General features: G+C 38.1%; 1 protein-coding gene across 4 annotated transcripts in view; it reads left to right on the top strand.

The window, feature by feature from the left end:
• ACOX3 (acyl-CoA oxidase 3, pristanoyl) overlaps positions 1 to 22577 on the top strand; it is a 29821-nt gene extending 7244 nt beyond the window's left edge. For all 4 annotated transcript variants that reach the window (XM_030450634.1, XM_030450635.1, XM_030450636.1 and 1 more), the window contains 13 exons: positions 230 to 373; positions 659 to 747; positions 9502 to 9598; positions 9996 to 10178; positions 11376 to 11498; positions 13950 to 14070; positions 14557 to 14676; positions 15309 to 15422; positions 17079 to 17194; positions 19144 to 19318; positions 19784 to 19851; positions 20557 to 20643; positions 21310 to 22577. In XM_030450634.1, coding sequence (XP_030306494.1) covers positions 230 to 373; positions 659 to 747; positions 9502 to 9598; positions 9996 to 10178; positions 11376 to 11498; positions 13950 to 14070; positions 14557 to 14676; positions 15309 to 15422; positions 17079 to 17194; positions 19144 to 19318; positions 19784 to 19851; positions 20557 to 20643; positions 21310 to 21429 — 1557 coding nt within the window. In that variant the 3' untranslated portion in view covers positions 21430 to 22577. The remainder of the gene's footprint in view (positions 1 to 229; positions 374 to 658; positions 748 to 9501; positions 9599 to 9995; positions 10179 to 11375; positions 11499 to 13949; positions 14071 to 14556; positions 14677 to 15308; positions 15423 to 17078; positions 17195 to 19143; positions 19319 to 19783; positions 19852 to 20556; positions 20644 to 21309) is intronic.
• Positions 22578 to 27614: the final 5037 nt, after the last annotated feature.

Here is a 27614-nt window from a genome sequence, read left to right as displayed (position 1 = left end):
CTTTTTCAGCTCTAAATTTTCCTAACTACGTATATTCTCTCCAAAGCTGAACTCAGGAAGAGTGCAACACAGCTGTTGGGAGTGGAGTACAGAGTGAAACCCTGACAGATAATGGATGTTTTCAAAACATTACATGGCCATGAAAAAAAACAAACAACAACAACAAAAAGCTGTGTGTTGATGTTTATGATTTGCTACTATCGTTTGCTACTTTCTTTCCTGGCTACAGGAATTTATCATCAATACTCCTGACTTTGAAGCAGCAAAGTTCTGGGTTGGTAATATGGGGAAACATGCCACTCATGCAGTTGTGTATGCCCAGCTCTATACTCCTGATGGACAATGCCAAGGATTACATTCCTTTATTGTACAGGTATGGTGGAAATATTGCTAATCCTTTGTTTATTTGCTTGTTTTCTTTTTAGGGGGAGCAAGTTCAAATTAAAGACTTTCTATTATGCTGCTATTTCTATCTGACCAGCAGATTCTTAACGTAATGCTTTCAACATTTACTGCAATTGTAACATTCTACTGGTTTTATATGTTTACTGATTTTGTGATCATTGTACAGCCTGTGTTATACTGCTAGTTTCCTGCAAAAAAAAAAAAAAAAAAAAAAAAAACCCTGAAAATAATGTTTTATTTCACTTCTATGCAGCTTCGAGATACGAAAACTCTCCTACCAATGCCAGGTGTGATGGTAGGTGACATTGGAAAGAAAATAGGACTGAATGGGTTGGACAATGGGTGAGTCAATCCATCAGGAGATGGGTTTAAGTTGTTGGTATTTCTAAAAAACAAGCCAGATTGAAAAACCTTGATTTTCATTGTCATCTGTATGAATAACCATAGTCTTTCTGCTTCTCTTACTTTTTAGAATATCAAGTGCCACTGTTAAAAACTCCAAGCATTCTTACAGTCATATATTGCAATAATAATAATGAAAACAAAAACCCACCATTAAGTTTTGAGTAAAGATTTTAATCACCATCTCCACCCATATGTGTGTTAGCCTTTTGAATATTTTATCCTGTTGATTTCCAGCCCACAGGAAGGCTAATGGAGATCCCCAGGCAAGATTTATTGTGAGTAAAGATGTAAGATTAGTGATACCCAGCAGAGAAAGTAGGTATCTTGTTTAAACCATGGGATTTCTAGACTAACCCTGTTCACTGCAGAAGAGAAGGTTAGTTTCTTTTTTCCTGTGTTCTCTGTGCACAGTTGAAATGAAAAATTACAGTGAGAAAATTTAGGAAGATTTCTGCACTAAAACAGCTGTTATGTAAAAATTATGATTTAACCCCCTGTGTGAGATACATAGCTCTGTGTAAAGAGCTAAAAAGAGAAAGACCTAAAATAGTAATGGGGGAGACATCTGGAGGAGGAGTTAGCCTCAAATTTACTTCTTTCTGCTGGTGCAGTTTGTTACAGATATATGTGTTGTCCTTCAGAATATCCCATTGCAGTAAACAGAGTATAGGCATCCTAAGATACCCTGCATTCAGATGTAATGGCTTTGACTGGCTTTCCAGGTCACAGGTCTTGTCTGTACCAGGCTTCTCTTGCTGTCCTAAACAGCCTATCATGGCAAATATAACATTAAATTCTATGCTACCTAGCTCATCCACATTGATGCTCTATTGCTTGAAGGCATAGATGAAGAAAATTTAAAAATGTAGAAATTTTTTGGAGGAAAAGTATGAGAAAAAGTCTGGGAAAGAAGAGGATTTGGGGTTTTGGTGGGTGTTTTTGCCTTCATCTGCATTACAAACTAGTAGCCACCAGATGGCACTGCAGCATGGGCCTGAGTAAGCTAAATGTAATTCAGCTTTATGTAGAAACGTTCAGAATCTGGTGTTTGTTCTTAATTTACAGCATAATTTTATGCACAAGATATGAAAGAAGAAGTGTGTACTTGTCACATAAAATTGGAATCACAGAAAGTTAGGGGTAGGAAGGAATCTCTGGTGATCGTCTAGTCCAGCCCCCAGCCCTCCCTGCCAGAGCAGGTTCACCAATAGCAGGTTGCACAGGAAGGGATCCTGACAGGTTTTGAATGTTTCCAGAGACAGAGACCCCACAGCCTCTCAGGGCAGTCTGTTCCAGTGCAGTTCTGTTACCATTACTATAAGGAGGTTTTTCCTTATCTATTGGTTGAACCTCCTCTGTTCCAGTTTGTGACCATTGCCCCTTGTCCCTGGACACCATGGACAAGAGTCTTGTCCAATCTTCCTGATAACCACCTTTAGATATTAATGATCACTGAGGATGTTCCCTCTCAGTCTTCTCTTCTCCAGGCTGAACAGACCCAGCTCCTTTAGCCTTTCTTTGTATGGTAGGTACTGGGAAAAAAAAGCATTTCTTAAAATATCAGTAATAACTGAATAATCTGAAAAGAGAATCCACATAATGCAGCCTGAATAAGGGATCCCAATGACTTTTGTTGTTTGGGGTTTTTTTGGGGGAGGGAAGGTATGTGTTAATTCTTGTTAAACTACCATAGACACTTGGTTAAACCAGATATATTACCATGGAATTACACTCAGGAAAAACAGTCAGAGGAAAGATCAGTCTGGTATCTCTGGTAGAGGTGTCAGATTTTCTTTCTCACCTTCTTTATGCTAATAATTTTCAATATGGATACAGAGAGTTAGGCCCTGAACATTTAGGTAGGACACAGGGAAGAAATTTCAGAGCTTCCTTGGAAAATGCCATTGATTTATGTTATGTAGGAGAACAGAGTAGGTGATTGTAGTTGTCCCTTCTGGCTTTGGAAAACAATCGCTTGCAATGTTTGGCTGAAGGCTGGTTCCCTGCTAATGCAGAGTTTAATGTTTTCAGTAAGAGAAAGAAGTAATGTGGGAATTTTTGCCATGTAAATGCAGTTGAGTAGCCTACTCCTTCTAAATCTGTCTTTCCAAATTATTCTCATGGTTTCATAATTGGAATGTCCAAAAACTATATGGGTTTTGCAAGTCTTTTTAGCTTCCATTATCCCGATAAAAATACAGAATCACTTTAAAATATTTTAAAACATTTTTCTTTCTCTAAATCATTTACAATAATTTGTGTTACCAAGACACACGTGGTTAAAACCAGAACTCATATTTTTCTTACGGGGAGTTTAGACTGGTTTGTGTTGTTGCGTTGTGTTGCGTTGTGTTGCGTTGTGCCAGCAGGGGATGCAAGTGCTTTGGTCTTAGCTTTTAAAATGCAAAAATGCCCACCTGTTGCTCATGCATTGACAGTCTTTGAAATGTGCTTGTTCACTGAGGTCTCAAAATGGAAGTTGCTGAGGGAAAAAAACCAATGACTGAAAAAAAATGGGTATTATTTTCAATAAAATTCTTGGCAAGGATAAAAGGAGGGGTGTAAAGCAAAAGTTTTTGTGGTTAATTTGTATTTCTGTCTCTTTCTTTTGTTTTATTCTTTTGTTTGCCTTGACTAATGTACAAAAATCATCCATTAGTACAGTGCCCATCAGTAAAAATTTGCCACTGGATCAGTGGTGATCCAGTTTCATGTTTAGTTGTAACTAGCAGCAAATTGCTGCTTTCCCCACTCCAGGAATGATGCCCAACAGAATCTGAGTGGGGAAGAGTTTGAAAAACAGTTATAACTGTGTTTCTGAAATGGTGTTTAACAAGCTTGTCTTTGTAAAACATGCTCTGAACTCATTCAGCTGTAGCCACTGATAAGGTGCGTACAGTTTAGTGAGCAGACAAAACCTATGGTAAGAAAAAAGGTAGTGAAATGATGCTATCACAGATACAGCAAACCACTGCCAGGCAGAAAGCTATTTATTTTAATAGAATTGTTTGTAGAGGGGAAAAAAGGATCTTTCTGGGAGAAATATTGTTAGCTCTAATTATAATGATGGACTTTGGAAATCTGAAGTTTTTTATTAGATGTTCAACAGTCTTTCATGCACAATTAAAATGTGATTAATCTCCACACATGCAGCATGCTAATGCATTCAGCATGTTCTCAAGCAATCACTGAGGCCAGATTCAGTTTTCTGGATACTGAAAACAAAAGAACAAAACCACCCAAGAGAAAGTGGGTAAAATGGACTTACTGGGCAGAAAAGCACTAAATGGTATAAAAGACTCTCTTTTTTTTTTTTCCCCCCCAGTTTCTGAAAGCCCTCATTACAATTCCTTATATATTGGTGAAGATGGCATACCTCACACAGCCTTCAGGCTGTTACAGTTGACTTTTAAATGATTAATTAATTTTTATTATTTTGTTACTATGCCAGTATCAGTGCCAATAATATGTTAAGATTCTGCTACTGCCAGTTTAATAGTAGAGCAAATGAAAGTCTAGCTCTTCAAAAGGTGTTTGTCTTGTAATATTTATCCTTTTTGTTCTTATTTGGACTTTGCAGTGGCTGCAGTTACTTCACTAGGGAGATAGGAGCTGTAGTACATGGTTGAAGCCTAAATAGTCTCTTGGAGGTTGATTTGACAATCTGAAGTGGTAGTTCAGTGATGATAATTTCTATGCTCAGCTTCCTTGGTTGTTTTTTTTCTACTCCCACACTGCCTGTTTCATTGTGCTGGGACAGACAGTTGTGGAGCTGTGTAGGGGACTCAGCTGGGGAGCTGGAACTGTCTGAAAAATAATACGACCAAAAAACCACAATAATTTGGCTGTCTTCAAGCAGATCATTTGTCAGGTCTGGTTCACTGCAAGGACACAGAAAAGGCTGGTCCAATACAGGGATATGAGTAAGAAAGCAAGTGTAGAAATCAGTCCTCAAATAAGCTTATGCTTTTTTCATGTTTTAATTGTCCTGCAGTCTCTTACCAGAGTCCTAAACAAAGCAACTGTAAAATAAATTTTAAAAGTTTAAAATATTTGTATTATCCAAATACTGTACCATCAATCCTTTAATCCTGATGAAGAGTGCTGCTTTCACAGTTAAACCAAGTATTTTGCACACATCTTGCTTATTCGCTATGTAAATCTAAATGGTGACTTTTGCTGTGCAATCATTTATCTTTCTGTGTTTCGCCCTTTTGACTTAGTTTCTACAGTCAAGGTTATACAGACACTCTGTGGGTACATACAGTCCTGTGCACATTGCTAAGGAGTGCTGCTGCCTTGTTTCCCACAAGTACTGCAAAACTCTGTAGCCATAGCCAGGTCACACTGACAGGCACTTGATGGTGGTAATGGGGAAAGGTAACTTCAGATCTGGGCATGCATTTTTTTTTATCAGCTACAGAAATACAGCCTCACATCTGCAGTGAAGTTCAAACACTTTTTTTCCTTCTTTTATTCCTAAGTCAGCTTTCGACAGTTGCAGGAGGTTTCATATCCAGAACTCCTTCCATGACTGGCACTTAGACTAAGAACTTTAGGGTGAGTGAATCTTTGTGTGTCCATGAAATCCATTAAGGTAGGATTAGGAGGCCTCTAAAATGCTGTGTTTTTTTATCATTTCTATTGAGTGTTACTGTTAGAGTAACACTCTTGGATTAGAGCCTCAATAGTGGAAACTAGAACTAAAATATGGCCATGCAGTTTTCCCCAGCTTCTCTGTAACTCGAGTTTCAGTCTGGAGTATGTTGCTGTTTCCTTCTGGGAGTGTTTCACCAAATCTCTGAAGTGTTATTCTTCCCAGGGTTTACTGTATCCCATAAAAAGTCGTAAGTTTGCTTGACTCACAGCCTTCCAGTGCCGTTCACCTGCTTTCTGTGTCTGGCTAGAAGGACTGAAGGAACTATCAATGCACCAGTTCTAACACAATCAATAACAAGAACTGTCAGGAAAGGCATCTGAAATGTACCAAAGCATCTCTGAGCTATTTGTACTATAGGTGACAGCATATTAATTTAGCACTAGCAAAAGGTCCTGCTCCAGCTGCTGCTTCTTATCAGCAATACTGCACTCCAGATGAATTATGTTGCATGATTTAAAGTCATTCAGATAAGTTTTGTTTGAAATATTCCCTTAACTACTGGCCAAAGAACTCAAACAAGAATGCTGCTATTGGAATAGCACTTTATTCTTTTCAGCTAATCTGCGTAGGAAGCTGTGCAGTACAGCTTTCAACCTGTAGGCTACATGATGCAAAATTGCATGTTGCTGTAGAGCCCTATGATACGTATTTAAAGTGGACAGCTCTCTGTCTTTCTTGCTGAGAGGCTCTCAGCTCAGTCACACTGTTTGCTATGCAGAAGAGGCCCTAAGTAGAATAGCTTTCAAACCTATGGTCTTGTCATCACAGTGTGAATTGTAGCCATTTTCCAAACTTCCTGGTACATGATATCCCCATGACTCTATACACAATTCCATTATTGTAGGTTTTTTTCTTCAATTCTTGAAAGAGATTTTTTACCCTAAATGCGTTGGCAGATGTGGTCCATGCCGATTCATTATGCTTTCTAGGTAATAACCATTAGAAATGTGATCACTGGTTTCATTAAATCTTACTATTTATTTTAGTATGTTCCAATATCAAGTTCAAATTGGCCAGTATGTCTAACAGTTTCAAATACTGAAGTTCTTGGAGAAGGAGTGAAACAGGAGTTGGCAATGATCTCACAAGATTGCCTGACCCCAAGATCCTGTAAGGTTCTGCTCTTATTTTCAATACTGGTGCTTATAGACAATATATCCTATTCTTTACACATGGGTTTTTTCTGTGTGATTTTTAATTACTTTTTCTTTCTTGCTTGCTTCTTAAAATTTTTGCTATCTTATATGCATTTATTTTGATAGCAGCTTACAGAAAGAAAAGGCAATAATGTATCTTTAATGGACAATATCAAAAGGAAAAGTCTAAACTTAAAAGTTGTTTGAAATAATTTTCATTCTAAGAAAATAGATTGTCATATAATGATTAGAAATTACTATTTTATTCACTAGATTTAAAAAAAGTTGTAAGAAGAGTACATGTGGTTTTAATCAATATAATTATAGGTAATGTTTTATGTGGTACAGAATTATCTACATTATATTTATGTTGGATAGATTATAATAAAGCTCCCTGTGGAATTTTCCATTCTGTCCAACAAAAAACTTTCCCTAGATTTAACTGTTTGGGATTGCATCACAACAGGTGAAAGTGGGTAAAATTGTTTAGGTCCTTTTGGGAGGTATTTAATTTGGCACACATCTGCCACTTGTTCAATATTAGTATACTTGAATTTTCTAAAAATAGTTCGTGAGTATATAGATTTATATATCAGTACATTTTTTCTTTGCTTTTAAGAACTCTAGAGTTTCAAGTCCATATCACTATAAATAATTTTATGTAACTGTACAGCTTTGCTCAATGAATTGAACAAATCACTATAGTGGAAAACACAAAAGGACAAATTTCCATTTTGTTTATTGTCATTACTACCATGAATCTTACAGGATTAAACATGCTCCAAGTATGTATTTGTAAAGAAAACCCTAGGAACTGGAGCTCTTTGAAATTTCCTCCTAATCTGTGTCCCAGAGATTTCATCAGCCCTCTGTTGGGTCAACTGTTCCTTTAGTCTGATTCATGATTCCAGTTTCTATCACCCTTTTAGTTTAAGATGATATTTTGTTTTCTTCTATGTATCTTTTCCTACTTTAGAGGGATACTTTGTAGACATCCCTGAAACTCCCTTACTTGTATCACTCAGATTCATTCTTAAATTCTCAGTTGCTGTAGTGGCTTATGAAAAACAGCCAAAGCTGAGCTGCCAAGGTGCTGTGACTGGAAGGTATCACATAAAGATAAGTTTTCTTCAGTAGCAGGTGTCTGCCTCACTGTTGGAACACATCTGTAGCTTTTGCCTCATCTGTGCTCTTTTGCCTATGTAAGCTCTCAGGAAGAAGCACCTTCTTGTAGTTCTATGGATGTACAGTAACAAGGAAAAGAGAGTGCTAAACTAGGGACCTAAACCTTGTGACACTGTAATTAAAATATTGAGTAATAATAATTAAAACCGCTTAAGTTTGGTCTAACATGCATACTACTATTGCCTAAAAATATTGGAGTTGCTATACAGTGTTACTTGTGATGGATTTTATTTGGGATATAGGGAGCAGAGAATACCAATTTACAAAAGAAAACTGTTTTGAATTATATATTTTTTTATTTTCAGTGCTACAAAAATATTTACAAAGATGGCAATTAGATTTTTCAAATTCTGAATTTGCCTCTGTTACACAGTGTTGTTGCCTCACCAAAGCTGGCACTTAATAAAGCACTCTTAAATTAGGGCCAGTAAGCTGCTGGTTGTTGGCTAGGATTGCATGCTATTCTCTGTGGCTAGGTCCAAAAATACTGTGTACCTCTAAGGCTGAATAAATTCACAATGCAGATATGTTTCCTTGGAAACACCATGTAATTTTAAAGAACATGCAGCAATGCAGCCCTGATGTAATTTATTAATATGAAAGACCTGGCTCTCATGAGCATTATTAAATAGATCAGCCTGTTTTGGCAGGAAAAATGAATTTACTTTGATTACAAATGCAGCTTTTCAAGTGCTATTAGGTACCGAGATATTAATGAGTGGAGCTGATATTACTGCTAGTGTGCCAAGCTGCATTGCCCATTTGGGTGAAAGAGTTTATGCACCTTCTTCCGGAGTAATATGAATACTCAGGACACTGTTTATTCTGGGAACTTCCTTCTTATTGCTAAGGGTGCCACAGTTTAGAGCAGGTTATCTTGCTCTTCCTTTTTAAGGAACAGAAATCCTAGCTGGAGTTCAAACAGGAAAATTCTCCACTTTATTCCTTCTTAGGGCATTGTTTCAGCTATGTCCTCATTTATATTACAGTCTAATGAATGATCCTCCCTGATCACTTTAGGCTCATAAAAATATATAGTGTTTCTGTTCCAAAGTGTTCTGCAGACTGGAATGAGCTGACAGCACTTCAGTGGAGCACATGGTCCATCAGAATTGATTGTGGCAGGAAATTATTAACAGCCAGAATGTTCCAGTCAGGTACCAAGCAGGAGAAGGAAGCTGCCCATCTTCCCAAGTTTCTCAGTAGCTGAGATATGCTAAGTGACTTCCCTGAACTCATGCAGATAAGAATTCAGTCTCTGGGCTGTTGGTGAAGGTGTCTCAAGGTGATGTGAACTCTAAAAAGTAACTTTACCTGTCCCTACCCCCAAACAGAATTCACTGCTCATCCTTCCATGATGCTGCTGAAATGGTCTTCTAGAATCAATGAGGTGTTTGGATCTTTTTTGGAAGAATTATCTTTTTAAAAACAAAACAAGAAACAAAAACAAAGCACAGAACAAACTGAAGAGCTACAGCAAATAGTTTCCTGTCTTGAATTTCCTCTGCTTCCTGAGTCTGAAAATGGATGCATCCCCAGGCATATTCTCCTAAAATTACCCCCGTGGCTTGACGGGCAGTGTTTTCAGTTCACTGGCATGCCTGAAATCATTGTGCAGTGGTGCCCTTGCTGTGACCTTTTTTCTATAATGTAGACACTTCAGAATGTGTCACAGAGGATTTTACATTGTTTGTGTATTTGTTTAAACAGATTTGCTGTGTTCCACAATGTGAGGATACCTAAAGAAAACATAGTGAATACAGCTGGAGATGTCACAGCTGAAGGGAAGTACTCAAGTTCAACCAAGGTATGAATCAAGGTTTTGCTTCATTAATACAGTTCTTTAAATATACAAAAGTAAGTAGGTTAAGAGCTGGAGCATGTTGGGAAGTACTAGATAGCTGGACTTAAATAAGGCTGTTAAAGACCTCACATGAGGTAGTCAGAATGCTGGTTTTTTTAATTGCCTTTTAGAGATAACTCACCTTACTGATTTTACTGACTTCTTGCTCTTTGCACTACCCCAGTGCTCACAAAATAATTTAGAAATTCAAGTCCTGCCTGAACACCTTATCTAACTTTGTCAAGAAATAAAATTGGCCAATCCTCTAGGCTGCTGATCATGCTACAGGAGCTGTATCTTTCTGGGAGATGTAAATAAAATCTTAGCCCCACCTTTCAGTCTGTGCCTCTCATTCATTTAGGATGCTAAAGAGCGGTTTAGTGCAGTTCTGGGATCCTTGTCCAGTGGCAGAATTCTGATCACAGCAATTTCCACGACCAATTTAAAGCTTGCCTTGTCAATAGCCGTTCGCTTCTCTGCAGTTCGTCATCAGTTTGGGCCAACTGATGGTGAAGAAATACCAGTTCTGGAATACCAAACACAGGTAAATATTTTGGAATTCATATCTTTAGACATTTATGTAGTGAAACTCAGATTCAGAGCCACTAGATCAGAATAGTAACACTGAAGTTAGTGAAATTAGAGTTGACATTCTAGTCTATTCCAACCTAAGACCTTCTCCTGGAAAGATCTTGGAACAGCACATCCCAAAATATTCATATTTCCCTGAAGTATCAAAAAGCGTTTGTCTTTTATAATAGTAACCTTTTCAGAGAAAAACTGTCTGCTATGCACATGTGAAAGTACTGCAGTTGTAGAAACTGTTTGTTTAAAAATGTCAGTGCCTCTTTTGCTGCTATGCTAATTTTCTCTTTTTTTAGCCTCTAGTCTTTCTGAGTATAGAAATCAGTTCATCGTGGTGTAGTCTTAAGATAGCACTTAATTTGAAAGGAATATAACCAGTATTTATCTGCAGATTATGCAGATGAAATATACCCTTTTGCTCTGAAAAAATAGAACAAGACCTTTAAAAGATTTCATGAGTTTCTACAAACTGGCACAAGATGCCTTCTTTCCACCTCTTCTGGATAAAGCAGGGTCTCATTTCCACTGTTCTTCAAGTTTCTTAATTTTTCTGTTTTGACTTGTTCTGCAGGCTGTGCTTGCTGAACCACATACTCTCTTCTTGCTCTACCACAAAAGCTTTCTGAAGTAATTTCTGTTTTCTTTCATGGGCTCTGAGTTCAGTGGTGCAGCAAAAATGCTTTTTTCCTTGCTTCCCAGCCATGGCTTTTTTTTTTTTCACAGAATGGACCCAGCACTACAATACATTCAACAATGAACAAGCAGGTGAAACAGTGACATCCTCTACCATGTTGGTACTGCAGAAACATGAATCATGACTGGCCCTGGCTTGCCAGACATTATATCAATACAGGGCAAAAATATAATTGGTCCCCACAGCTTCAGTGAACTTTAGGACTGGTTTAGCAGAATGTTGATCATGAATTCATAAAATGCATGAACTAGAATAACATAACTGTAGCTTGTGTATAGAGGAGTTAGAATTAATTATATTTATAGGTAATGATTGATAAGGTCTCTTCTCCATCAGGCAGTTTTTCAGTTTGTTGAACGAAGTATAAAATGGGTTGGTTTCATGTTATATAAGTTACATATATATATAGCTGTAAAATAAGTATATAATTGTGCAATCAAATCTATTTATTTTTTATTCTAGCAATGGCGTCTTCTTCCTTACCTGGCTGCCACATATGCCTTAGATTATTTCTCCAAATCCCTGTTTGAGAACTTTGTAGAGTTTTATGCAGGCTTATTGACAAAGCAGAGGAGTCAGAGACAGGTGAGATAATTGCACATTTCTTCTTTGCTGGATTCTTACTATATTAAATTGGAAATTGTTAAATGAAGGACCTACTTAGAGGTCTTAGCCCATCTTATAATCAAGAATGTTAGAGCAGTGTCTCAGAAATTTGGGACATACAAAGTAATGATTAAAATTACATTCAGAAAAGCATGGAAATTAGCTTTGATGGCATGGTTAAAGTTTTACTGGTTTCTTTGGGATTTGATGTGATGTTCCCTTGCACAATAATTATCATAAATATATGATGATAATGCAAATTCATCTTATAACTACTGTAAATTATACTGCAGGGGGCATTTATCAAAGACCTTCTGAAATTAGACTGTTCTTATTTCGTTCACACACTGTGTGAGTCTGGCTTGAGTTTGCAATTCGTATTCATGCATTAGGATGAATATTTTTGGAGAAAAAAGTCAAAACTTCCAAGTCTAACTGCTTGATTTCTTATTCACAATCAGAACGCTGGAAATCATGCCTTTACAGAAGAAATAGTTTGATTTATCTGAGTCTGTACAAGGACTGATTATCAACCAAAATACTGCAGAATTGGAGAGGTTATAGCATATAGATTTTATTTATTTTAAAACGTTTTGAAAATATCAATTATTAGGGCCTGCATGTTAGCTGTGTATTGTTCAGATCTCACTTAAACATTCAGATAAAATAAAGCTCATGTAAGAGTTGTGTAATAATGTCTGGGTATTCAAATTTCTCCTCTTTTCACAAAGATCAGAAGAATCTGTTCTATTCTATTTAACCTAATACGTTATCTCTGGATGTCTCCAGTGGAGTCACTAATCATAGAATCATAGAATCATAGAATTGGCTGGGTTGGAAGGGACCTCAGAGATCATCGAGTCCAACCCTTGAACCACCGTTGCGGTTGCTAGACCATGGCACTGAGTGCCACATCCAGTCTCTTTTTAAATAGCTCCAGGGACGGAGAATCCACTACTTCCCTGGGCAGCCCATTCCAATGCCGGATCACTCTCTCCGTAAAGAAATTCTTTCTAATATCTAACTTAAATTTCCCCTGGCACAACTTAAGACCATGCCCTCTTGTCTTGTTGAAAGTCGTCTGGCAAAAGAGCCCAACCCCCACCCGGTTACAACCTCCTTTCAGGTAGTTGTAGAGAGTGATGAGGTCTCCCCTGAGCCTCCTCTTCTCCAGGCTGAACAGCCCCAGCTCTCTCAGCCTCTCCTCATAGGGTCTGTGCTTGAGTCCCTTCACCAGCCTGGTTGCCCTCCTTTGGACTCGCTCCAGGACCTGAACTGGACCTGGAACCTTCCTGAACTGGGGGGCCCAGAACTGGACACAGTACTTGAGGTGTGGCCTCACCAGTGCTGAGTGCAGGGGCAGAATCACTTCCTTGGACCTGCTGGCCACGCTGTTCCGGATACAGGCCAGGATGCCATTGGCTTTCTTGGCCACTTGGGCACACTGCTGGCTCATGTTCAGCTTCCTGTCAATCCAGACTCCCAGGTCCCTTTCTGCCTGGCTGCTCTCCAGCCATTCTGTCCCCAGCCTGTAGCGCTGCATGGGGTTGTTGTGGCCAAAGTGCAAGACCCGGCACTTGGCCGTGTTAAACCTCATCCCATTGGAATCAGCACAAAATTGGAATCTTACACAAAACAATGGCTATCAGAAAAAAAATATTGTGATGGAAAAAAGTCTGATTGTTAATGATGTAATCCTTATGAGGTCCTTTTGTTGTATAGGAGATCTTGAAAAAAAAGGCAAAAAACCACAAAAAAACCCAAACCAACCAATCAAAAAAAACCACCAACAAAAAAAGAACAACCCAACTAGGGACTCTACTCTTAAACAAGTTCTGGTGTTATCAATGCAGTAACTCCAGAAATTGTAATTCCAAACAGATTTTTAAAGAAAGCCAGCAGAGTTAGTATAAATGCAGGCTACTGTGATTCTCTGGAAATTGAAAGAATACATTTAAGTTTTTCTACTCTGCAAAACTAATGCTTGGAAAACGGATGAGAACCATGTAAGGCAGTAAATATTGTAAATACCCTTTGCTGATGAGAGAGAGGGATTGCTCATGTCACAGAGCGGACAGAAGCTTTCTCTGGACATGGCACCTTCAGCCACCTGCCTCTCCATCTTTGGAGGAAGAGGCTGGGAGGTAGTTCCAGCTGGCACATATCAGCTATTATGAACCTATGTGTTCATTACTTGGAACAAATTATTACTGTCCTATATAAGATAGTGCTGAAGGTTTTTCAGTTGTGGTGAGGATTTTGTGGCAGCAAATATTACATTCTGCCTTTACATTAATCTCAGAAAATTCTATCTATATTTTGCCAATTACTTATTTCTTCATTAGAAAGCAGTACACATAGCTATGGCTTTAACTGGTCACAGACTTATTTTAAAGAAAAGTTATTACTTGTAGCTTGTTTTTCACACAGACTGATTTGGGACGTGAGATTCATGCTTTATCTGCTGCCAGCAAACCATTGGCTTCTTGGACTGCTCAGCAGGCAGCCCAGGAGTGCAGAGAAGCTTGTGGAGGACATGGTTACCTGGCCAGTAAGTTACAAACCACTGCATGCACTGATAGGAACAGAATGGCTGTCACTATCGTCTTTGGCTGATGTTGTGTCATGGCATCTGAAATTTATCAATAAGTTTAGAAGGGTTTTTTTCCTCATATCCATTTTCTAAAGTTTGTTTTATACCTGATGCCACCAAAAAAGGCTAAAACTGTGCCATGTCTACACCAGCATTTGAACAGACTGTACATTCAGTGATTCAGTCTCAGTTCCAAAAATAAAGACTTAGACTTCATAGATGAAAACCTCATCTTGTAGTATGAGTTCCACTCTTTTCTAAAATCTTTATGGCATATTCATTTTTATAAGCTAAACAGTGAACTTTCATGCTTGGTTGTTGCTAACAGTAGCTGCACATACAGGAACAGACAAGTCTTATTTTGTCATAGAATAATTATTTCATCCCTCTTAGCTTCTATTAATACATTTCAATTTATTAAATTGTGCGCTTGTTCTTATTAAGTGAATCGTCTGGGTGAAATCCGAAATGACAATGATCCAAACTGCACATATGAGGGAGATAACAACGTCCTGCTTCAGCAAACCAGCAACTACTTAATGAGTTGGATGAATTGCATAAGAGGTAAATTTTCATTGTGGAATGCTCTGGTGGATCTATCAGTGTGTATTTAATGGAATTAGGAGACAATTTCACACTGAAAGGAATAGACAGTAATTTAGTCACTGTATAGAGCATAAATAATGTCCTGCAGACTCTGTCATATGATACATTCACAGTACACAGATATTCATTGCAATATTCCTTCTCCCAAGTCATGCAGAAGTCCCTGAGAAGTGAAGTTCAGTTCAATGGAACTACTCCTAAAGTCTTGCTAAGTCTGGGTACCCTCTGCTCATTGTATTTGAACAGTTCATATCACCTAACTTTGTAGCAAGATGTGTCAATACCTTTTCTAGTTCACTTGATACATGATTTTATTTCAATTTTCTAGTAGCAGGTTTCACCAGCATCCTAAAGAACTGGAAAACTCATCTGTAGGCATTGAATTTTATGGGGCTGATAGGCCATGATATCAGGTTTTTCAGCACTTGTCCACCAGTCCCTATTTGGCTGGATTAAGCAGAATAAAATAAATATTATGGCCTAATTGGATCTGGCCTATCAAGTGTATGCATGGCTTTGTAATAGGATTTTAGTTCCAAAGAATCTGATTTACTTTCTCATAAATATTTTCTTTTCCCTTGGTATTTCAGATAGAGCTCCCATTGAATCCCCTTTTGGAACAATAAACTTTTTGCAAGACTACCATCATATCCTTGGCTGGAAATTCACAGCCATTAGTGTTGAAGATTGCATGGACTCCTCAGGTAGCCTTCTACTGTTCTTAAGCTAATTCTAGAATCTTAAATTCCTTCTAGAGGAAAGCATCCAGAGATTGAGATTCAACCTCTGCTAATTATTAGATACTTGTCATATTACTAGTTACTTGTCATATTTCTAGTTACTGACTTTCTTTGTATTACATGCATTTCAATTTACTAAGAACATAGTTTACATTTCAAGATGTGTCCTATTGTCTCTATTCTCAATTGTGGAATGGAGGATAGCATCAGAAATTTTTCTTCCATTAACATTCTCTAAAATAGCATTTGTGATCTGGGTTTTTTGCCACCATATTGTTTTCAAGTGAAACTGTTGTAAGGGACATTCAATGCCTCTACCTTGTATCAGTAGGGGCAATCCTTGTATTATTCATTAAGAAACCATGCAAGTGCTTTGGAAATACACTGGAATGGCTGAAAGTGCATCTGCTTTTGACAGTTGCTTGCAGTTGCATAGAGAAAAATTAATAATGTTGAAAGAAAATTTCCTGCAGTTTTCCTGGCTTTCTCTGCTATAATCAAGTATGACATTAGATAGCATTCCAACTTTTGTAGCACTGTGAGCCCAGACTGACCCTTGGAGGCAAAAAATTAACAAATGAGATAGTGAGAAAGCATTGAGAAAAAATGGATCTGTGAAACTGAGAACATACTGGGGGAAGAAACTCTGGTCTTAATATAAGGGACAATCAAGATGATTCCTAGAATTCAGTAATCACTTCTTTGCTCAAATAATTGTAACAAAAAGCTGAACTTTGGATAGTGATGAATAGTACCAAGTGTGATAGTATCAGCAGCTATGGGGCAAAATCTGGAGAATTTCAAAGCACAAGAGCTTATGAGAAAAAGTCTAGTTCAGAAGAACTGCTTGCTTGCTTCTTTCTTCATTGTATGTCTCCAGATTGTGAAATCTAGTGGAGCACAAACTGATACCTAAGCACATGTTCTCTCCTGTCTTGTAATACCTACTGAATCACACTGTAATTCTTAAAATATCTGAATTTGTTGATTGTTCCATTCTGTTAGAAACTGGACTATTAATAGGTGCCTAAATTTAGGCAGCTTGTGAACACCTGCTATTACCAAAATAATATCCTGCATTAAATCCTAAGGTGAGACACAAGCAGCAGGATCTATACAAGGATTTTATGTGGAAACATTTTTCTTTAATAGTTCCAGATATCTCTAAAAATATGACACAAGTGGGTTATATTCAAATGCAGGTCATTCAAATGCACTATGTTAGGTATCATGCACTTCCAGCACTGTCGTCTGTTCTTGTATTCTCAGAAGGCAGATTACCTTGCAGACCTAAGATTTAATATGGGAAAAAAATAGCAAGCCAAAGAAGTCTGATTGAGTCAGAAGTCTAAACTGAGCTGTGCATGTACTTGGTCTTTTAGCTTGGGGTCAGTTTGCAGCAGTCAGGCATGGTGTAACTACACTGTGCAGTTACAGTCTGACTATGTGACCCAGATGTTATTTATTGCATCTGCAGCAATGAGTTGTCATGTTAATGGTCTGATTTGTTAACACTTTCACTTTTCATCTTAGTTAACAAAAACTGAGGCTGTAGTAGAACCTGCATGTGACTTCCTGCATTATGAATGTGTGTTAATTTTGGGTTTTTCTCTTTTACAGTTCCTTTAGCAGCATATAAGTGGCTGGTTTGCTACCTGCTCCGAGAAAGTGACCTCAAGCTGAGCAAGGAGAAACAGTCTGGAAAAAGTGATTTTGAGGCAAAAAACAACTGCCAGGTAATATTTACTTATTTCACCCAAGTTTTTCAGAGCCTGTTAGTTTTGTCTTCTTGTGTCATGAAGTACAACTTCCTCAAGCATAAAGCAGCAACTCAAGTAAGTGATAAAGTCTAATTCTTGTCCATGTGCCTGGTATTGAACATGAGAACAGGAGGATATTACCATCAGCAGAAGTCTTCCAGGGTGTATTTCCCTTCAGAAAAGCTGCAGGCATGTGCTGGGTGATGCCTGTAACTTTGATAACACAAATTCTGAAGACTAAATACGCTACTATTAAATCTAGTGCAGCATCTGATTATTACATCCCCATCTACTCTTGTGGTCAAGAACCTTCCTCTGGCAGGTAGGTAAACTAGGTGACCTAATAGGTCTTTTCCATCTTTAATTTCTGTAGTGCAAAGTACTCATGAAAGATACCAGACTGACAACACTGGAACCTGAAAAGGAAACAGTGACAATCTGTGTCACCCCCAGGGTTTTTTAATAGCTAGGAATGGCTTAATACCAAATTTCAGTGTACATACCCAAACTCCCTAAGTTCTGCCACTACCTCTATGGGAAAAACTGGCTCACATCTAACGAAGGAACACTTGACATTTGTCACTCAGGAGAGATCTGTTCCCAGAAAAAGGTCAGTGTCATTCATCTTACCTCTAAGCTCATTTTAAAAATATCAGGAAGGAATATTCAACTCTGCACCTTGGCTTCAACAAGAGATGCTCTGTGAGAAACCATTGGTAGAGTGGAGGAAATCTTTCCTGGTTTTAGTGTAAAAGCAGCTTATTAGAGAAACTTCTCCAAGTCACATTCAGAATAGGAATTGCCATAAAATCAAGTCTAATTGCCTGCCAGTTGGCCAGCTCTTAGGGCATTGGTGTCAGTGCGTTAAGAGAGAATGGTTTGCACAGAAGTGTTGAGATTCTCTTCTCTTTTTTGTTAAAATGTGCTAAAATTTAAAGATACTTAAGCAACCAACTGTTTCTGAGGTAGGCATTGATATGCCATAGGTCTTTAATTTCTTTCTCCCTAAATTCATCTTCAGGACAGCAGGATTGTCTTTTTTCAAATGGTATGCCTCAAAACCACCTGAAAATTATTTATAAGCTGTGTTTTAAAGATACGTATGTATTTGATTTAAAACTTTCCAGGCATGGAGAAGAACGTTTCTGTCAGCCCAGTGGGTCTCTAGTGTGTAATATTTGTCCTTGCTGCGGGAGATCTGGAAGAGATTCCTAGATTATCCCCAGGTTTTTTTTGTCTGGGAATAGATTGATAGAAGCAATACAGAAGTGCAAGCCAAGATAAAGAAGGTAATAGAATTATAGAGGAGAGAAATTGGGAATTAATTCTTAATTCTTTTTTTCTGAACATACTGCAATGTATTGTAATCCAAAACCAGAATCCAGTCATGCTGACATGATCAGATTTTTATTTATTATTTGAAGGAACTGTAATGAGTTTTCAAGAGGTAAAAAACACTTGGAAGATTCTATCCTCTTTTAAAACTGCACTTAATGCTAAATAAATATAAACTTACCTTTATCTTCTTAAAGTTCTATGGGCTTATTAATAATCTGGTGGTCAGCAAAACTGATTTTGTGTGGTCTTCTCTGATGTAGTGATTTGATCCCATGCAGTCTGGATGCAGCTGTCGAACTACACTGGTACCAGGCATACAGCCTGTGCTACCTATGGAGAGCACCCAAACTGGAACCCACTGAAAAATGCTATTTCTAGGACACATTTCATGACTAACATTTGCAAAGACATTTTAGAAAGAATTTTCTCCCAGAGTTCCGGGTTAGATATTCCTTAATCTCAAGATAGATCAGCAGATCTAAGTCAACAAATCTCTACTAACTTCATCAGAGCAATGCCATTTTGCACCAGCTGAACATTGGTTCCTTGTATTTTATTACTTGGTGTCCCCTTTTCTGTCTCTTAAGGTGTACTACTGCAGGTCATTAGCCACTGCTTTCATTGAACTGACAGTCTTGCAAAGATACCATAACTACACTCATGATCCCAACATACCCTCTACTCTGCAGCCAGTGCTTAAGAATCTCAGTGCTCTCTATGGACTCTGGTCTTTAAGTAAACATCTGGCTGTGCTCTACCAAGGTGAGATCAGCTTCCTGAATGTACTGTGCATGTGACTTGATAAATGTCCTAACTCAGCAGGAGGAGAGAATCATTAGGATTTAGATAAGAGCATTATAATTCTGGACACAAAATTTGGAAAAAAAATAATTTTCAGGACCAGGAATCTGGAGTGACAAGTTCCCCAGTAGGTTCTCTCTTAGCTCAGAGATGATGGAGGGTTCACAAGTTTTGCTGTGTTCCAGCGCCTGGGGTGAGAGGATGCTGTTGGACAGCAAAATGCTTTGGTGTAATTTGTTAATGCAAAAGGCTCAAAACGTCTCAGATTAATAGGTTTGCAGTCACCTCATTAATGAAAGGCAGTTGACCAAATTCCACAGGAGCATCTATTTAGTCTCATGAATACTGAACTGATAAACTCTTTTTCAAAAGGATTGTATCAGTGTAATCTTAACTGACATAAGCTTTTTGTAAATTTATTTGCAGGTGGCTATGCTTCAGGTGAGCAAGCTGGTAGATTTACACAAAATGCTATCCTGGAGCTCTGTTACAGAGTAAGTCTTCAATATTGTTTTTTGTTATGGAATAATAATATTGTATAGAAATACTAATAAAAAGGGATATTTTATTTATTCTGTACTTCAAGGGGTAAATTACTAGGGTATTATATTAATAGTTTCTCAGTAACTTTCTGTAAAGCTTAGTAAATCATTGATCCTGAATCTAGTCCTAGTATTTTATTTAACAAAAAAAAAAAAAGAAAAACAACATCTCTTACAAAATAACACCCAGTCATTTGTGGACTTGAATTTTCATTGGAAGATCAGTGAAATGGTGCAGTCCAGTTCTATTTATTTCATTACCGTGTTAGCTCATTAATTTTTTTTCTCAACACAAAAGCTTGTCAAACTGGATTATATTATTTGCAGGTAAGCAAAATTTCAAAGAAGAATCTGGATGTTACATTTTTAAAGTGCAAGAATACATCTTTGTGTGTGTAGGCTCTACCATCTTGGCTGAAATGTGTTTTAAAAGCTATAAGGAAAGAATAAAAACACGTAAACAAAAACATAAGATACAGTCTCTTTGGAAATTATCCCATCATGAAAAGCAAAATACATCTAGACTCCTTATTATGGATTTATCTTGAATTACCAGTAGCTGGTACTTTGTGGAATTAAGCTTTGTGCTGGTCTGTAGTTCATAGGAGTCCATAGACAGTGGAGGTTGCCAAATGTATATCTTTCATTTTTAAACAGTTGAAAGATGATGCAGTTGCCCTGGTTGATGTCCTTGCTCCTCCTGATTTCATTCTCAACTCTCCCATTGGTAAAGCTAGTGGAGAGGTAAGAAAACCTGTTTTAAAATTTGTCAAATTTAATCATTAAGAAGGATATTGCCTCTAAATAGCCATAATGATTCAACCTCAGTTAATTATGAACTGCCAAATATTGCTAAAATTTTATTTTTGCAGAATTTACTTTCTATGTACCTTTTTTTTTTAACCATTCCACATAAAATTGCAAATTGATTAAGATAATTCATTAAAAGTCTGCTTTAGAGAGAGGATTTTCTTATGCTCAGATTGAGTAGTTCACACCTGGGAGAGAAGTTGTGCTCCTTTTCAGTAATGTGTTGAAATAAATGTGAAATCAGACATATATGAGACTTTTCAGACACAGTCTTCAGCTTTGACAGAACAAAGTCTCCAGATGTCTGCCTTTTTTAATAAAACTCCTATCAAACTGAAACCAAGAAATTAGAGAGGTTACTGGGTTTCTGCTCATATGCCAAGGATGGTCTAAATGATTTAAACATGTATCTGTTGTTTACAGTACTTTTAGATTTTGCACTTTATCTTTGTATTTATTCCTGCCTGTATGTAATTATTCATGTGTTATTTAGAAATTAAATTGCAATCTCATTTCAATCAGCAAGTTAGAAAATCTATAATTGCAGATTTTTTCCTTATTTTATGTATGAATTAATCCTTTTTTATTATTGTTTTACAGTTATATAAAAATATATGGGGAGAGATGCTTCAAGGCAGCAAAGCTCTGAACAGACCTTCGTGGTGGGCAGAATTTTGTATTAATAAACCTCTTATGGGCAGGCTGAGGTCAAGATTGTAAAACAAACAACTTGTGAAGAGGCTGGAGGGGCCTGAGATGTCAAACATCAGGAGGAAATGAGACCATATGTCAAACAATGAAAATGAAAGCGATTTTCACAGAGAAGTGCCAAGTTTCAAAATAACTTTGCAGTCAAGTCCAAGTTGGTCTCCGGGACTGTTAGCATAATAGTGACAGGGAGCTAGAGCAACACATCTGCATACTATTCATATTTTCTCAATTTAATACAAAAAAAATGAAGATCACTGCTTTGCAAGGTTTGTATAAAAGGGTTGATCTGGTCAGTCTCATGACTTTGCTGCTACTTTACAGAAGTGACATAATTTGTAAAAAAATCCCACTAGGCATTATGGATGAATTGAACAAAAGTAGAATAAAAGGGAACTTAAAGAAAAAAAGACAAATGACATCGAGAACACCAACAGTGATAAACTCTAATAAGGAGGGGGAGTAATTTCCAACAGTCCCTTTGAAGTCTGTAAAGCTATCCTGATTTTCTTCATATGCCTCTGTGTTAAACTACTTGATTGTTCTTTCAAATCAGGAGAGGATTGGGATTGTAGATAATCTGTCTTTAAGTGGTGTATAACTCTGTAGATAAAATTAATTTAAAATACTCATGCATGCAACTGTTTAAAAAAATTTATGGAAATGCAAACTTTTATATCTTATAATCTGATAACCAAATCTGATCAGTTATAACATTTTCAATACTGCAAAGCCAGTATCAAGCCTGGAATACACTGACACACAGAAACTGCTTCTATGTTTTAGGTCAAAATATACTGAAATGAATTATTTCCAATATGGTTTTATAAGAATATATGACAGTGGTAGGCATTATAAAACATATCAAGATATTTCTTTAAGCTATATTAACTCAAATATTTTTATTCAAATAGACCAGACAATAACAAAGCTTTGAAAATCCAGAATATTTTCTGTTCTAGTTATGCTTTGAAAAAGAGATCCAGTTTTTCCTTTATTGTATGTATGAAATGAAGGACTGTTAAACCTAATTCCTGTTGACCTTATTGTTGTGAGCAACCCTCTCAAGCCAAAGAGATTATTAGCTAAAAAATTGAGTGCTACTTATGGCCAATCAGGGATGAATTCTGGTTTGGACTATTAAATACATATGATTTCAAGATGTGTGTGTTGAATTTTTCTTGAGCAGAATCAGACTCTTGTCCTTGTGGGGTTTTATATTTTCATGTGGTTTTGCAGTGTAAATATATGAAAGTTTGTATGTCTTTATTGGCTGCTACTGCCAAAAGACCTATTTATTCTCTTTTAGCTGTTTTGCCTCTTTTAATGATGTCCAATAGGTGGCATCATCCCATGGGAGAAAAAAAAAATCAATACAGCTAAATATCTGTCATCAGATATTCTGGAATCATGGAGTCTCATGATTACCTTCCTCTATTTCTGTGTATCTACAGAATCCAGCAGGTTTCTCCTTGCATCTGTGCAGACCTGAAGGAAGTCAGAGCACAGTATGCCCAATATCCAGTGGGAACAGCAGGATCTCTGGCAGTGAGCAGGGAACATGGGGATGAGATGCCCTGTGACATAAAATGCAGAGACCAGTAGCAGTGATCTGTCACTCATTTCTGTCACACATTCTGTACTATCAGTTGATAAGCAGCATTATTTCACTGTTTTACAAGCTTGCAGTTTTGCCATGACCTCTGAGCTCCTCATAAGTGGTACGATCTTTTCCTGCCTCCTTCCTCACAGCTGGGAAACAGAGCTGGATATAAATCTTGCATATAAAGTGTAAGTCTATTTATGAGGCCTTTGTAGCCCAAAATTAAAAACTAAGGTATTTGGCACCCAGCTTAAGCCACCATCATCCAAAAGCAACCCCTGAGAAATGAGCTGTGTCACAGTAGTGCAGAACAGAAGATCCAGTGAGCAACAAAGATACCCACAAGACATGACAGGATAAATGGGCACCTCTATAGAAATATAACCTCAAGCTGTTCCTGCTAATCTTACTTATTTTAACTATTTAGTCAACATCCAAAATCTATGATAAAAGCTGAGCCCCTGTGTGCTGATAAGGACTGCACAAAGTGGCAGAAGAGTGGGCTGGTTGTTCTGAAAAGCTGCTCACTTCAACTGGAGAAAACACTGCATGGAGTGCATCAGCAGGACCATGATTAAGGGCAGGCAAAATGAGATGCTCAGTAAAATTGCACAATTATGGACACCAGTATGAACTGTCACACATCTTAGAGCTCCATGTGATCTTTGGATACGCACACAGTTAATGGCAGGAGCCAGAAACCTCAGCACCAAAACTGAAAGAAGTAAAAGCAACACAAGAGGTACCATGAGGCCTTGGGGATTTTCTCTCTGCCCACCAAGGCTGTTTGCAAACTTAATGCAGGTGTTCAGCAGCTGCTGGGCTTTACAAGCTGCCAGCAAAGGCTCTCTCCATGTACTCTCACACCCATTACAAAGCCAAAAGCTCAATCCGTGGTCCAAAGCCCCTCTGCACTCAATGTTACCAAAACTCCAGTGTTTTCTGTATGAATATATGGATAACCATTCTTTTTATTCAGATATGGCTGTGATTTTCTGACCTGTGTGTTAAGCCAGACCTCAGTGATCAAGTGACTAAAATATCCTTTTCCTCTGAAGTCAACACTAAGCTACAGGTTCTAGAAGTCTTCTACATCCAGCTTCTCAGAGCAGCAGAAACCGTGAATGTGAACTTGCAGAGCTGCAGCATGGAGGGGGAAATATGTAATGAAATTTGGCATCCCATTATCCACTAAATCATAGGACAGTAATTCCACAACTACCACAAGACGTCATTATTATATGCAGTTCACTCCTCTTTACAGGCCATTAAATAAAAGAGGCCTTTGGCAGAACAGAAAAGTCACTTCCCTCACAGTTCAAATGTAAAGCTGGATGTGTCATTTTAACTTGGTTGGGGAGCTGGGTCAAAGGCTGTCAAATAACTTCAGTCCAAAACAATCTGTCCTCTCAAGCTGCCATGTGAAGGCAACAAAATCTGCCACCAGAAAGATGAATCCAGTAAGTCCTGAAAGAGCTGCAACCTATGGCTTCCCCTGTTCCCCAGGATTGCTTGTCTCCTGGATAATGTAGTTCTCCTTCTTTCTGAATCTGCCAAACCACCTACCTGCCAACAGCATCTCAAACTGTTTTCCTCTGTGATGAGACATTTCTGCTGATGTGACTCATGTACAGCAAAAGACATCTTGTCTGTCATCATCAAACCAAATTGTTCATGTGTGTGAGGACACTGAGTGTCCCACCATGCTGATGTGGCAAGATAAATACATTAATATTTCACATCAGCTTTTGTACAAGCAATAGTGTCTAGAGAAAGGCTGAGGGAGCCAGATGGAAGCCCCACGATCTCCACACCTGCTGTTCTGTGGGTACGGATCCCCAGGGCTGTTTGTTTTCTGCAGAGGAAAGCAGACTTGCACTGAAATTTCTGTCTGAAAGCCTCTTTCCCACTGTAATAAATGATTTATCATTCCTGCAGGTTTTTCCTCTGTTTTCTTTTAATCATATATTTTCTTTACTGCCTCAACATGTTTTCAAACCTGAGCAGTGATTTCCTGCTGGCACGTGCTCTCAAGTGTGATCCCTCTGTCCCTCAGGTGCCCTGTGGACACCAGGCAGTCCTGAGTCCCTCTCCTAGCACTGCACCTCCACAGGCCTCCACCTTTGATATTCCCCATTCTCATTAGCCTGAGGGAAGAGGAAGGCTCTGGATGGTGTAGCTGGGTCACTGACCTTGGGAGCAGCAGAAGCAGAGGAGGAGGCAGCAGGTGGCACCCATATGATGGGATAATCTGAGGGATGCAGCCAAGGGAAGGTCAGGTGTGAGCACAGCAGGGCTGCCCACAGCACAGCCACTGGGAACAGAAGCAGAAAGCTTTACTCTCCTCCAAGCAAGTCACAGGTTTATCAGACACAAGCAGAGCATTCCACATTGTTTCCTTTCAGAGGCAGGAGAGATTAACACAGTTCTTGCTGAGAGCAACATTTTTGCTGACTACTTTACCCTTTTCTTTCCTAAAGTTTTGCCACTTGGTTGCATTAGTTCAACGTTCCCACTGCATGAATCTCTTTTGAGTAAATGTAGCTTCCACTGGGATTTTTTTTTTCTTTCCTAAAGTTTTGCCACCTGGTTGCATTAGTTCAACGTTCCCACTGCATGAATCTCTTTTGAATAAATGCAGCTTCCATTGGGATTTTTTTTTCACTGTCTTTGTCAAAAAATAGACTGGCAAGTGTGTGGCTTGAACAATTCCTACTGGATTTCCTGAAGTAACTGTACTTTTTTTCCCTACATTTTTATTTGAGAAATATGGATTTGCAGGAGATTCCAGCAGCCCCACACTGTCCTTGTGCTTCTATCCCCCTGCAGAGTTCACTTCCCCACTCATTTGACTTGCTTGTCACCTCTGAACTTGTAGCTTGGCTAAAAAATTTATTTTTGCCAAATCATAGAATAGGCATTGTTATTCCTCCTTTCATGCAAAGACTATTTTTGAGTTATAAGTTTATATATATAAATTATAAGCTTATGGAGAAAATGCCTCAATTCACAGTGGCAATTGTTTGGAAGGGTAATTTCTTGCAGTATATGTGCCATGGAGAAATAACTAGCCCATGGAAGGACCAACCTGGAGATCTAGTTTGGTCAGAGCTGTGAGCTCATGGTCTCAACAAGTGATCCATGGGCCAGGAAAGCTTCTAAAGCATACAGAGAAAAGCAGCCCTACTGCCAGGGTGCCATGCAGCATGTACAGCACTGGCCCTACCACCTCTATAAAGTCTTCTAGAGCATCCTGCACATTAGCAATGGACAAAAACTGCCTGAGAAGGAAACCTCTTTTAACACTGCAATATGTTATTTTTGTAAAATGTGAGACTCAAACCAGGAATCTACAGACAGACATCATTCCCTATGGCAAAAATATAGAGCTGTGATGATAAAATTTTTTACAATGAGGCAAAACCCCCCCCACTCAACAAATAGTTCTGCGCTGTATTTATGTAGTTTTATCACTGGGATGTGATGAGATACTTTCCAACCCTTAGTAACCCAGGAGGATGTTAAGCAACATGTATTATGGTAAACACTTTAAAATCAGCACTCATATAACTGGCAATAAAAGGTTGTGAAGGCTCAGCTGGGAAGACTTGACTGGCCTGCTCATACTCATTTCTGGTATATTTAAGAGTATCATAGTATTCCACTAGAACAGAGTTTGCTGGACATTATACCAAAATTTTCAAAGGACAGTGAAGTGGTAAGCATGGTTATATCACAAGAAAAATAATGGGAAACCTGAAGGAAAGAGACTTCATCTAGTAAATTAATTAGCATCTATTAATACATTATATGTAAATCAGAAATTTTATAGACAAATAGACTTTTCAGAAAAAATTGATTTCATTCTTGGAGGATTTCTCAGGAATTCTCTAATTGTGTTTGTGGACTCCATGTGACACACAATGTGTATACTTACCTCTTCAGACACCACAGTGAGTGTTACATGAGTTACAATTCAGCATTCTCTCTATCAGTAAAACACATTTTATCTGGATTATGAACTTCCTGACTGACAAGATCTCAGAAAGGCTTCAGTGGACAAATCATTGTGTATGTTTTAGGGATGTTATTAAGGATAATCCTAGACCTGCCACTGCTTATTATTTTCCTCAGTGAACTGGAAGTAATTGTAAAATCTCTTCATTAAAATGTGCAGAATTGATGTACTGGTAAATCAAGGTGAAAATGAACTTGACATAGTCTGAAATGCTCAATAAGTTTAAATCAGCCTGGGTTTGCTGCCCCAAGTATGCAACAGCTCCTTCAAAAATACAGGGATAAAGGGAGATTTTTGTCATTCCAGGTCAGATGGATCTGAGACCAGGTGAATGCTTGCCTTTCCTCACTGGCTGATTGCTCTCAGCATCAACTGACCTCCATGGATGTATTTGGGATACGATGTCTTCTACAATTTTTTAAAAGGTTATGGGGGTGTCACAGGACAAGTAAGAAAATGTGATCTTTACAACCTTGACACAATCAGAGAATTGTTTCTTGTCCAGATTCAGTTTTTTTAAAACAAGCATATCCAAAGGAGACCCATAAAATTGCAGTCCTGCCTGGGAAATGGAAA

This window comes from Calypte anna, chromosome 4B (assembly GCF_003957555.1).
Source record: "Calypte anna isolate BGI_N300 chromosome 4B, bCalAnn1_v1.p, whole genome shotgun sequence".
Taxonomy (NCBI): Eukaryota; Metazoa; Chordata; class Aves; order Apodiformes; family Trochilidae; genus Calypte; species Calypte anna.
The sequence above is the reverse complement of the archived record's forward strand: the minus strand, read 5'-3'. Positions and strand labels throughout refer to the sequence as shown.